The sequence below is a fragment of the Mustela nigripes genome, chromosome 6, assembly GCF_022355385.1.
Source record: "Mustela nigripes isolate SB6536 chromosome 6, MUSNIG.SB6536, whole genome shotgun sequence".
Lineage (NCBI taxonomy): Eukaryota > Metazoa > Chordata > Mammalia > Carnivora > Mustelidae > Mustela > Mustela nigripes.
The window spans coordinates 56,153,914-56,165,308 of NC_081562.1; the positions used below are offsets into that span (position 1 = coordinate 56,153,914).

The 11,395-nt window shown below is 48.4% G+C and overlaps 1 protein-coding gene across 1 annotated transcript in view; it reads left to right on the forward strand.

Annotated features, from left to right (window-relative positions):
- FAM234B (family with sequence similarity 234 member B) overlaps nucleotides 1-10,242 on the forward strand; it is a 31,494-nt gene extending 21,252 nt beyond the window's left edge. Inside the window, exons 7-13 of the mRNA XM_059402640.1 lie at nucleotides 392-533; nucleotides 1,553-1,696; nucleotides 1,866-1,947; nucleotides 4,760-4,915; nucleotides 7,005-7,122; nucleotides 9,118-9,338; nucleotides 9,917-10,242. Of these exons, the coding sequence (XP_059258623.1) occupies nucleotides 392-533; nucleotides 1,553-1,696; nucleotides 1,866-1,947; nucleotides 4,760-4,915; nucleotides 7,005-7,122; nucleotides 9,118-9,338; nucleotides 9,917-9,922 (869 nt within the window). The 3' untranslated portion in view covers nucleotides 9,923-10,242. The remainder of the gene's footprint in view (nucleotides 1-391; nucleotides 534-1,552; nucleotides 1,697-1,865; nucleotides 1,948-4,759; nucleotides 4,916-7,004; nucleotides 7,123-9,117; nucleotides 9,339-9,916) is intronic.
- Nucleotides 10,243-11,395: the final 1,153 nt, after the last annotated feature.

Below are 11,395 nucleotides of genomic sequence, written 5' to 3' on the forward strand. Positions count from 1 at the left end.
CTCCAAAGAGAAGACTTCTTGCCCAGAATCTGCTTCATTCCTTTCCCCATTCCATGTTGAACCATTCTGGGTGGGATCTGTGAGACCCATCTTCTTTTTTTTTTTTTTAAAGATTTTATCTATTAATTTGACAGAGAGTGCATAAGCAGGGGGAGCAGCAGAGGGAAACGGAAAAGCAAGCTTCCTGCTGAGCAGGGAGCCCAGTGTGGGGCTCGATCCGAGAAATCTGGGATCATGACCCCAGCTGAAGGCAGACGCTTAACTGACTGAGCCACCCAGGGGCCCCTGTGAGACCCATCTGATCAGGCTCTGTGTCTCTCGCTCAGATCCTCACCCTGGGAGAGTTCTAGTAAATTCAGCTTCTCAGTGTTGGTTCTTCCTGTGGTGCTAGGAAATATCCAAGCTGTCGCCCTGCGGGACATTTTTGTTCAGGCCCAAAATCGAGACAGCTTACCACCTTCTCTGCAGATAGAAGAGCCGGAATGGGAGAAGCGAAGATCCATCAACCTGTCTGAGCTCATTGACATTTACAGGTAGGGCAGATATCTGACCTTGTCGCAGTTCAATCTCCTGAGATCTTAGGAGCCATGGAGTCTCCGCGTTTGAATTGGGCGTGAATAAGGGGCCAGAGAGGTCTGTGGGGGAAAGAGCGCTAGCCTTCATATACCATCTTCTTATCTGGTGAGGTAGATACGTTCTTTTCTTGGGAACATAAGGTGTTGGTGATCATGATTTGTGATCACTCTACACACAGACTGAAAAGAAGGAGATCTGTTTAGCGTTCTGAGTCAGAGCAGGGCAGGCTGAGATGGGGAGACCTCTAGGCAGGGAGAGAGATTTATGTAAAAAAAAACCTGCTTGTAAACTGGGCAGAAGTATCTGCCCTACTCCTTTTCTGTTTTTCTCTTAGTTGAAGAATCGTTTTGACAGGAGCAAGACTAGCATCCATGAAATCTTATTTTTTATTCTTGTTTATTTCTTAATCAAAAGCATGTCCTTTGTCACATGTGGTGGATTTTACCCATTTAACCCCAGGCCGGGGTAGTGATTGTCTTCATTCTCTTCTGTCAGAAGTTTCAGATCATCTTCTAGCATTTTCTCAGGCACTAGCACATTGTTTCAGTAAGAATTGGGCAGGTATTAAATGGAATGGTCCCAGTTGTTCAGAAAAAGAAATAATTCAATGCAGTGTAGACCATGGGTTCCTGTCCAAGTTCAGTGACAATCTCAGGCCTCCTGTCCGGGTCTCCATCTGCTTTCTGTGTCATTATCTTTGGCTCTGTTAACCTCCCCCAGAGTATCCAACGTGAGAGATCTGGCCTTGTGGCCCTTCTCCTAGGAGTTCCTTTTGAACTGGCATGAATTTTCCAGGGATTCTTGCTTTCTAAAATGAGATTCGACTGGAACGACACAGTGCCTCCCTCGTGAGATAATGGTGGGAGGTGAATACAAGAGTATAGAGAAACACGTACCCCGAGAGAAAGAGCCCCAACTTGTGGCTCCAGAATCTCATCCAAGCCAGAGACTAACCATTGGGTCTTGTTTAATTCAGTGATGGTGTTGAGCTACTGCAGATGGTGAAGGCACCTGATTCCAACTGCAGCAACCTCCTGATTACAACCAGACAAGGCCTCATCCTGCTGCGGGGGCAAAATCTTACACCTTCCTGGACACTGAGCCTGCAAGGCCTGCACAGGTTTGCCGTATGCTCCTCCTAATGTAGTTTTGATCTGCTTTCCCGTGTTTAAAAGTTGCCCAGAACAATTGCTGGATACCTGGGGTGGTGCGGAAGAGGGAGAAAGAAGTCCTTGTTTTCCTCTCCTTCTGCTTTACTACTGAGCGCTTAACTTTGTTCTCATTTGCAGCCAGCCTACTCCTGGGTATTTCACCGATGATCAGACCTTGGACTTCCTTCTCCAGAAACAGGATGGAGTTGGGATGAAAAAGGTAAAACTTTGGGACTCAGATCAATGAAAACATCTAGAAAGTCTATTTGTTGTGTCCAGCCGTATGCTAGGTACTGTGAGAAATAGGAACCTAACATATGGTCCCTTCCTTCAGAGAACTCAAAGAGTAGCTGAAAACTCACAAGCTAGTGCTGAGATCTCTAGCATTGGAAGCTTTTCCAGTTAACCCCCTTCCAGTATGTGAATTTCCTCTTCTGAATTCTTACAGTTAGGCAGTAAGAACCTTCTGAAGTCTCTCGGTGGGGAAAGGCAGGCATAAATAAACTTAGTACTTCGGTACCTAGTTTCCTAAGCTCTCAGAGAAGACGGGATATCTGGGGTAGCTGGGTTATTATGGAGGACTTATTAAGGGAGGGAAAGATGAGCAGGACCTCGAAAGTTGAATTATATTTATATGAGGAGGGGTGGATGGGAAGGCCTGTCGGGTCAGGACCACCAATGCCTGAGGCCCAGAGACAGAATGGTATGGCACGTTCCAGAGACACTGAGGAGGTCTTTCTGATTTTACATGAGGTTGTATATTGTGAAGATACAATGATTGGATAGGCAGTTTTCATTCTCTCTCTCTTTTTTAAGGATTTATTTATTTTAGAAGGAGAGAGTGTGTGGGGGAGAATCTCAAGCAAACTACATGCCCAGCACGGAGTGGACGCAGGGCTCGATCTCACAACCCTGAGATCATGACCTGCACTGAAATCAAGAGTTGGATGCTTAAATGACTGAGTCATCCAGGCGCCCTCAGTTTTCATTCTTATTATAGGGAGAATTAAGGTTTTGAAATTTTTTTTTTATAATTAACCTAGCTTTTGTGTTTTCCTTCACTCTAAAATATGTATTTATATATTGCACACTGTTCCCCGGGAGCCAACTCAACAGTTAATCATCGCCTCTAAGGTCCACCAAGTTCTGCTCCAGATGCACAGATAATGTCTCTGGAGACACAGAGTTAATGAACACAAGACCCTGGTCCTATGCAGCTCCTAGTCTCTGGGGTGTGCGTATGCACATGGCTCTGCCACGCCACGGCGCGTGCTAGGTGGAGGTCCGCACAATGCCATGGAGGCGCAGGGAGCAGACAGAAGGAAGGGAGTCAAGAGGTGCTCTGTGTTGGTTGCGGGCTAGATGTTCACATCCTGAAAGCAGAGAAGTGGTTCACTGGATTGATATGTAAGGAGGAGCCAAGGGGCATTTCCACCACAGAGCTCTGAGTGAGCTCAGCTGATGGAAGGCCCTGGAAAGCAGGGCGGCAGCGTTTAGGTGAAAGTACTGGGGGCAGTGGGGTCATTTGATCCTGAGTGGAGGACAGAGCTGATGATAAAGGCATCACTTCAGGGAGAGTCTTCCAGCAGTGCTGTGTAGGAAGGAAACAATGTCCAATTGTGTTTCAAAATAATTTCAGGTAGAGATTGGAATTTTCATTGGCATTCCTGGCAGGATTAAGGGAGAAGGGTATACATAGCTTGATTAAGAGCTGAGCTGCTGGGGCTTTAGACCTGGAATTTAATCTTGGCTCCACTACTTTCCAGTGGCCTCGGGCAAGTTACATAACCTCACCTAACTGCAGATTCTACGTCTATAAAGTGGGGGTTGTGATAGCACCTGGCTTCATAGGGTTATCATGACAGGAAAATAATGCATGTGACTGGATCCAGTTTTTTAGTGTGGTGTCTCAACACTTTTGTGCCGAGACTACCAGAGGGAATCTGGAAGTGTTGGCTCGGGGCGGGGGTGGGGGGTAGCTGTTTCCCCAGGCAGTGCGGCAGAGTCCGGGCAGGGATGCAGAAGGCTGGGCCTGAGGGGCTGAAGAGTAGGAAAGTGATTGTTGATGGGGGTGCAGTCCTTCCACTCACCGAAGAACAGACACTGAGGACCGGGCCTGGGGCTGGGTGGGGAGTTTCTTATGGATTTGGACCAAGGAGAGGCTCTAAAACTGTGAGGTATGAGGTATTTGGGGTGAGAAGGAGATATATGTGCAGCCAGGGATTAGGAGCTCAGTCCCCTTCATTATCCTGTGAGAGATGCAGCTGAGGAGTGTATTTTCTCCTAGTTGATTTGCCTGTCTCGATGTGCTGTCTTAACTTTAAGACCAACCTAGGGCTGAGCTCTGTATGCGTGACGCCCAGGAGTCAAACCTGTAAAGCTTGGAGCACAGCGCGTAGCACGGGCATCCACTTGGTCACTGTCCCCTCCGTGGGCGCTGCGGTGGTGGGAGGGAAGGAGCCGGCAGGAGGTGCTGCTGTGGGCGTCTGGTGACAGCACCTCCCCTCTAAAGGGCTGCTGTTTCTGGATGAGGACCGCCACAGACACTGAGCACTCTTGAGCTCCCTCCTGTCCCCGAGCTGCCTTCTCTCACTTGCAGAATGACAGGCTGATTGGGTGATTTCTAATGTCCCCTTCCCGCTTGAGAATTCAGCAGACCTTTAAACTCTGCTAAGTGGGGACAAGGGCTGTGGAAAACTAGGTCTGGTCCCGAGTCACTGTTTAATGCTTTCCGAATGCCTAGCTTGTTCATGTGGACTAAGCTCAACCTGTTAATATACATGAGTTTTCATTCTCTTGTGTGTTTCCTCGGCCTGCTGCCTTTTTTGGGGGAGTAGGAGGGGGGGGCCAGGAGAAGAGAGAGAATCTTGAGGAGGCTCCACGCCTGCTGCAGAGCCTGATGTGGGGCTCCATCTCAGATCACGACCTGAGCCGAGATCAGGAGCTGGTCACGGAACTGACTGAGCCCCCCGGGCGCTGCAGCCTGCTTCCTTTCTGAAGGTGGGCTGTCCTCACTGTCTCCTCTTTTGCAGATGGTGGTGGTGGATGGGGACTCAGGCTCCATTCCCTGGAGTTACAGTGCTCCCTGTCACCTGAAAGAGACACCAACCACCTCAGCAGTGACTGCAGACCAGAAGTCTGTCTTCCTCTTTTGGGCTGAAGGGACGTCAGCTGCATCTCCCAGTTCTGTGAGTGAGCCTGGGGGGTGTGGGATGGGGGGCCTTTCGTCACTCAGTGAGATGACAGCTGCTCTGCGGGGCTGACTGGGTCTGGAAGGTTTAGTGGAGCAGCCACGCTTCTAGGTGGGTGTGGGTAAAACATAGCAGCACCCGATGGGCAGGGCTAGAACCTGCTCCCTCCTGAGCTCTGCTTGTCCTGGCCTTGCCTTTCAGCTGCAGTCAAGGGAAAGCTGATAGCAGCCCCTGGCTGCTGGCTGCCAACAGTGGGAGGCTAGATAAGGCATAGGTCCTCTCAAGATGCTAGGTCCAAAATTCCAGATGATTCACATGTTCTGTAGTCAAAGAGAAGTAACGGTGACTGGTCTGGAGGGGGCAGAGGAGGGTTCATGTGGGTGAGGCTAGGCTTCGAGGTGAATAAACTGAGTCTGCAAAAATGGCATGGGCCAGGAAGTTGGAGAGAATATCGTTGAAGCTGAGATTGAGGGTTTGTCTGGGGGAATTACAGGGGAGAAGGTCCGAAGCCCAGAAGGCAGATTTTCCAAAGTCTTTATTTATTTGTCAGAGAGAGCACAAGCAGGGGCAGTGGCAGACAGAAAGAGAAGCAGGCTCCCTGCTGAGCAGGGAGCCTTATGCAGGGCTCCATCCCAGCACCCTGGGATCATGACCTGAGCTGAAGGCCTATGGTTAGCCCACTGAGCCGCTCAGGCGCCCCTCAATAAAGCCTATCTTGACCAGCACCTGCTCTGTGCCAGGCACCATGTTCTCCATAGGGACCTAAGGATAGACTAGAAACCGTGGTGCTGCTCTCTCAGAGAAGGTCCACAGATGCTGGGGGGACCCAGAAGGATGAAGAATCCTGAATTCTATGCACTCTTGGACAAGCCATCTAACTTTTCTGAGCCTCATGCTCTTTATCCATCAATGAAGATGCTAATATAGTCCCTCATTTTGAGGATCAGATTTACTCAAAATCTAGATTATGGTTGTAACTCTGCCCTGCCCTAACATGTGCCCATGACAGTTTACCTGACATTTTAACTTCCTGGTTTCCTCATTTAATAAAGTGAGGGGATTAGAACAGGTGACTCTCCAATGTAAGTGTCTGTAAATAACCCCAAAACAAACGTGTGGTACAGATGCTGTAATAGAAGCACAAATAAGAGATTTAGCTAGAAGCACAAAGGGAGGGCAGCTGGGGAGCTTTCTCTAAAAGAGGTGGCCTTCAGATGTGATCTAAGGATGAGGATTGTTTTCAGTCGTGGAAATGGGCTCCAGAGGATTGTTAGACGCCTAAGGGGGACGTAGGGTTAGATGGAGCAAAGATGCCAGTCAGACATTCCTGAAGCTTGGCTGGCCAGGTGAATAACGGTAGGAAGAGGCTGGAAAAGGCAGATTTGGGTTAAGTGGTGTAAGACCTTGGCTTTCAGGCTGAGGAATTTGGGTTCCATTCCCTTGACGTTGAGAAGGGAGTTTGGCTCTTTGCTTGTCATGTGGACGGAGTCAGAAGTCTGTCCTGTCAGGTGTGGGACTCTGAGGGTCCGGGAAATGCCCTCTTTTGCTGCGCAGCACGTCGGGGCAGTGCAGCTGCAGCCGTCCTGCCTGTGCTCCTCCTCCGTTCATGTGCTTCTTATGCTAAGAATACAGGATTCCTGTTTCCTCCACTAGTGCGGCCAAGGGTAGTCCCGGGGTGGGGGAGGCACACAAGGAGCTCAGTAGAGCAATCATTTACTGACCTGTACATGGTCTTCCACACGCATGCGTGTGAGCCGAACGTCATCCCTGCACAGAGGTCAGGCTGGCAAGGGCAGTTCTTGTGTGCATTTCTTCTGCTGTGGGGACTTGGGGGGCTGCCACTTGGAATTGGAATTTTTGTTTTATAATTAATGATTTTCTTCTGTCTGGGCAATGCTCTGCTTATTTTAGAAACTGAGATTTTTGTGATTTTAGCTTGATATTTGTAATTGGCTTCAATATCCAATGAGAAGAGGTGTCTTTTCATGTATACATTTTGTTTCCACAAAACCCCTTTTCATTGGAGGGCTGTCACATGTGGGAATGAGAGTTAACTACGTTCTTCCCTTTTGCTTCTCACTGTCAGGATGTCATCCCCGGAACTGGGCCACCCAGCCTTCACCACCTATACCTCCTGCATCCAGCATTCCCCTCTATTCTTCTGGATCTGGCCAATGCCACAGGCACAGTGACGGCTTCAGAGGGTAATGTGATGTGACAGTGGGGGCTGTGTGCACAGATGAGGGGAGACAGTGTACTGGCTGGGTGTGTGAAGATCCCGCTGTCTCAGTGAGGGAGGGACACGTGTCATCAAACAGCAGCAGGGGGTGGGGGAGTTGAGCCGCTCCCAGGCTTCCTCAGGGCTGTGGCCGGAGTGCCCCTCTGGGAGGAGCAGCAGGCTCTCAGGCTAAGGACCCAGCCCTCCGAATAGGCTGAAAGCTGAGGGCAAGTGTGGCCCATCTCAGAGGTCCTCAGGTGGATGTGGTTCACGCAGCGTCATTCAGCAGATGCTCGCTGAGCATCATCTGTGTGTCGGGCATGGTGCTGGTGCTGGGAGTACAAGTAAGACTAGACTCTTGACCCTCTAGGAGCTGAGGATTTAGAATTACCTGTGAGGGGGACGCCTGGGTGGCTCAGTTGGTTAAGCAGCTGCCTTCGGCTCAGGTCATGATCCCAGTGTCCTGGGATCGAGTCCCGCATCGGGCTCCTTGCTCCGCAGGGAGCCTGCTTCTCCCTCTGACTCTGCCTTCCACTCTGCCTGTGCTCGCTTTCACTCGCGCTCTCTCTCTGACAAATAAATAAATAAAATCTTTAAAAAAAAAAAAAAAAAGAATTACCTGTGAGGAAAATGGTGGGGGTAGCATGTGGTGTCTAGGACCTTGGTGTAGGATCAGTGGAGACTTTCTTCTGACTAGCGCAGGTAAACATGCCCCTTGCATAGAAGTGGCTGCCAAGAGAAAAATTAAGGGAAAAAGAAAAATCGCACAGAATCTGACCACTTGTTACCCTGTTAACATTTTGGAAGTAGTCTTCAATTTTATGTATGTATATAAATAATAACATATAGCAAAATCTGGATCAAATATCATTAGAGACCAGTAATTCAGGCAGTCAGAACCCTGGAAACTCAGCCACTGCGACCTCCTGGTCTTGAAGTGTCTGAGGGGCTCTTCCTCAGAGATCCTTTGCCTCACTCTGAACTGAGGGAGTGTGCAGTTCTTGTTGTGGCGGGGGAGGGGAGGGTGGAGGGTATGGGGTGAGGAAAACCAGATGGGCCACTTCTCCTTTGTCTTTCCGTATTTTCTTGCCATTCAGAGGCTTGCTCTCCGTGTACAAACTCATTTGCCTGGAAGTTAAAACGTGCTTGTGACTCTCAGTTTGTTGGGATACATTAGGAAGAATACTTCACAAGGAATTTGCAAGAACCCCTGCCCCCTGGCTTTGTGTGTGGTGGGGAGCAGGGTCAGGGAGGTGGCATTCTACAGAATCCTGTGGTGGGATCTAAATGAGTTGATGGGTTGTTGTTGTTGTTGATTTTAAGATTTATTTGTTTGACAGAGAAAGACACAGCGAGAGAGGGAATACAAGCAGGGGTAGTGGGAGAGGGAGAAGCAGGCTTCCCGCTGGGCAGGGAGCTTGATGTGGGGCTTGAATCCACGGCCCTAAAATCATGAGTTGAAGGCAGGTGCCCCTGAGTTGTTTTTCAGTATTGGTGAAAAACATTATTCAGTGAACATTAAATAGTAGTAATTAGGAATCGAGACCCTTTTTAGTACAACAGCTGTTTTAAGGATAAGGCAAAATAAGAGCTGGTGAAGCAGATAGCATCTGCGACTGTGTCCTGACAGTCCAGGAATTCTCCAGAGTTCTAGTTTGCTGTGCTCACTTTGCTATCAAATTGTCACCACAGTTGGCATATCCTCGTTTCCTGATTTGGGGCTTTCTTAGAAGCAGCTTCAGAAAAGGAAGGGTCTAAAGACCAAGAGGAATGAATGTGCTGCATTGCTGGCATCCTGTCGTTCCCCACTGTGCACCCACTGTCTAGCCCAGTGCTGGCATTTAATAAGTGTTCAGTAAACTTTGTGGACAAATTAATGAAGGGGTAAATGAATGAATGAATCTAGTTGCAGAATCAAGCCACTCCCCTGCTGCAGAAGTATTCTGTCCTCGTTAATCGCTCTTGTTTTTGTCCTCCTCAGTTGGAATTAACGACCTCTGGAAAGATGCCTTTTATGTTACCAGGACAACAGGGCCAAGCTCCGAAGGCCATCTGGCACCCCTGGTGGTCAGCAAGCTTAGTCTACGGTGGGCGCTGATGGAAGGCCAGGTGGTCCAACTTGAGGACACCACCCCCAAAATTGGCCGTGGGGAGCTGCGAAGATTCCTCTCTAGAATAAAGTTTGTTGATCCTCCCCACCAGGTGAATCTCTTCTGGTTTATTTGATTACCAGTAAGGGTTTGGGGCAAATGCTACGAAATCCAACTTTGTTCTCGAGAAAGTAGATGGGAGTAGGAGCCCTCTTGATTAGCCAGGTGTCAAGAACCAGCTGTTCGAGAGCAGCTCTGTTTTCTTAAGGTGCGTTATGACCATTCAGAAATGGTACTCAGTTGTTTTTAGCTGGCAATGGTACTATCCCCTTAGGGGACACTTGGAAATGTGGGGTCATGGTGTCTATTGTCTCAGTGACTGAGGGGGTGGGCACGACCAGTATTTTTTGGGTAGAGGCTGGCGAGGCTAACAGCATGCCACACTTGGAGCAGTTATGTATCCAAAGAATTATCTGGCTGCTACTCTCACACCCCTCAAATACTATGGTCTAGTTCAATGTTCAAGAGTTTATCATGGAAAAAAACAAGGTTTCTGGATCTTTCTGGAAGGACTTATGAACTTTCCGGGTTAAACAGAAGGACAGAAGAGTAGAGAAATAGCTTGGGTTTCCTCCATTGCTCTGTCATGAAAGGAATGAAAGTCGCTGACACCTGCACTTTTTCCCCTAGATGTAGTCTCATGGAATCTTCCATTTCAGAAGAAGTGAACAGAGTGGTACCATCTCTCTCCCAGCAGTGTCAAGTCAGTTCTTTGGAGAGAAGGAAGACTTCACCTCATTTTACCACCTCTGTGCGATTGTCACAAAGCACTTTGGAGGGCACGTTGGAGTTCTCTGATGACGGCACGATCCATTGGGCTGGGGTTATCTGACCTCTAACTTTTCAGTCCCTGCATTAACCCCCTCCTCTAGGCACTCCAGGGATAGTTTGGAAATGTGAATCTTATGGTTTATTTTTTGTGTGTCTAATTTATAAACTCCTGCTGGGAAATCCCAGTGAAGTTCTTCCCTGGAACATTTTGTTTTGCGTTATGCCACATGTGTGTATGCATTGGTGTGATGATGAATTCGTTTCTCGATCTGTTCTAAGCTCCAGGGACCGAGTTCCTTGTCCTTCTGAAGTACACCTGGTTTGTTTGGTTGTCTTGAGATTTCCAGTGTCCTGCCTCTGATCAGGATCACTGGTCCTTGCCTTCCATGTTCTCTCATCGCCTGTACCTGGGCTTCTTCCCACCCTAGCGGCAGGGAGACAAGACAGTGGGAGGCTGAGGGAGCTGTCCTCGCATTTGCAGCTTTTATCTTCAGTGGCCTTCCACCTCACAAACTTTCCATCTCTGCACACTTGGTGACCATAGCTACCACCACATTCCTGTCGGAAGGGGAGCAAGAGCAGTGCGTAGTTCATGAGCGGCCTCTGATGGAGTCTGTGTGGTATCATGTGGTCTGGATTGGCCTGCTGGTCCTGACCTTTTCCCTGCTAACTTCCGAAGTGCTGGGTGTGTGTGTGTGTGTGTGTGTGTGTGTGTGTACGTGTACGTGTACGTGTACATGTGTATGCGCGCTGTCCTAGGTCTGTGAAGTCAGGAACGACTCAGCAGGCAGCCTAATCCCTGCCATAACTCCATTCTGTTCTCTTAGCATCTCCTAGGGGCCATCCTCTGTACTGCCTCTCATTTGCCCGCTTATTCAGAGATAGTTTTGCTTTGCTTGCATGAGAGCAAAGCTGTTCCTGGGTTTTTATCCTTGACTCCCACATGCAACCATTTTGCCTGCACATCTCCTTCCTTGTAGAGCCTTTGAAACACTGTATTTTGAGAAAACTCGTGTAAATACTCTTTTATAATTGGTTAAGTTCTTTAGAATTATCACCAGTGCTTACTTCTCCCTTCTTCCATAAATATTACTTCTCTTAAGTTCTTTTCTAAACTTCTAGGTCATTGTTTATATAGCAGAAAGTCCCACATTAGCTGGTGGAGAACTACTTTTCTTTTTGAATAATTTTGATAGGTCATACCCGAGTGCAACTCAGGTTCTGTCTTACTTGAGCCTGTATCTTTTTAGCTTGTATTAATAAAGGGAGTCGAGACAAATTTATAGAGATGACAGAAATTTAGGGATCTCAGACTTGAAGGGATGTGTATTATTTGCC